General features: G+C 65.7%; 1 protein-coding gene across 1 annotated transcript in view; it reads right to left on the reverse strand.

Moving 5' to 3' along the window:
• TLCD3A (TLC domain containing 3A) overlaps positions 1 to 421 on the reverse strand; it is a 12,648-nt gene extending 12,227 nt beyond the window's left edge. The window contains exon 1 of the mRNA XM_040455095.1: positions 7 to 421. Within this exon, the coding sequence (XP_040311029.1) occupies positions 7 to 421 (415 nt within the window). The remainder of the gene's footprint in view (positions 1 to 6) is intronic.
• Positions 422 to 795: the final 374 nt, after the last annotated feature.

Here is a 795-nt window from a genome sequence, read left to right on the forward strand (position 1 = left end):
GCCGGCCGGCCGGGGCGGGGTCTCCCCGCCGCCGCCCCTGGGCCCGGAGGCTTCCCCCGGGTTCCCCCGGCCGGCGGGCGAGCTGCGGCCCGGTGAGCTCCGAGGTTGCCGACGCTGCGCCCCGAACCGGCGGTGTGGAGCGTTCGCCGCCGCCTCTGGAGCGGCCGCGGGGCCCAGGCAGTGGTGGGAAGGGCCGAGGCTCTCGGGGCTTCTGTTCCGTCACCGCGGACGCGTCCCCCTCCCTCCCAGACCGGCGCGACCGACGAAACGCCTCGCACCTGCCCTCAGTCCTCCTCTGCTCCCCGGCCCCAGGCAGAGGGTGCGGGCTGGGGGAGGCCGCGAGAAATCCAGGTACGAAGGTGCCTTCGGTCGAGACCCCACCCCCATCCCCAGGGTTGGGGAGCCCTCCGGGCCGGGGCATCTCTCTTTGGCGGAAGGAAGGGGAGGACCGGTGAGCTTGTGGCCATCTGCCTGCCCGGCTTATCTATCAGGCACTTTAGCGTCCAAATAGGAGTCTTAAGGAAAAGATCTCTCTGCAGGCCAAACATGGCTTTTCCACGTCCTGCCGCTGCTGCATTTCCTCCGGGGCGGGAGGGCGGGGGGGTCGCTCCTAAAAGCATTAAATCCCCCTACAGAAGCCAGCAGATCCTCTCTCAATCTTAGTGAGGCGGAATACCATGTCTGCACACCTTCTGTGGTTCTGCGGTGCTGCCTCTTGCCTGTGGGTCAAGATACTCTCCAGTTTCGGTGACTGTTTTGTTGTTGTTGTTGTTGTTGTTGTTGTTGTTGTTGACA

The sequence above is a fragment of the Herpailurus yagouaroundi genome, unplaced genomic scaffold (genome assembly GCF_014898765.1).
Source record: "Herpailurus yagouaroundi ecotype Mexico unplaced genomic scaffold, PumYag 215, whole genome shotgun sequence".
NCBI lineage: Eukaryota > Metazoa > Chordata > Mammalia > Carnivora > Felidae > Herpailurus > Herpailurus yagouaroundi.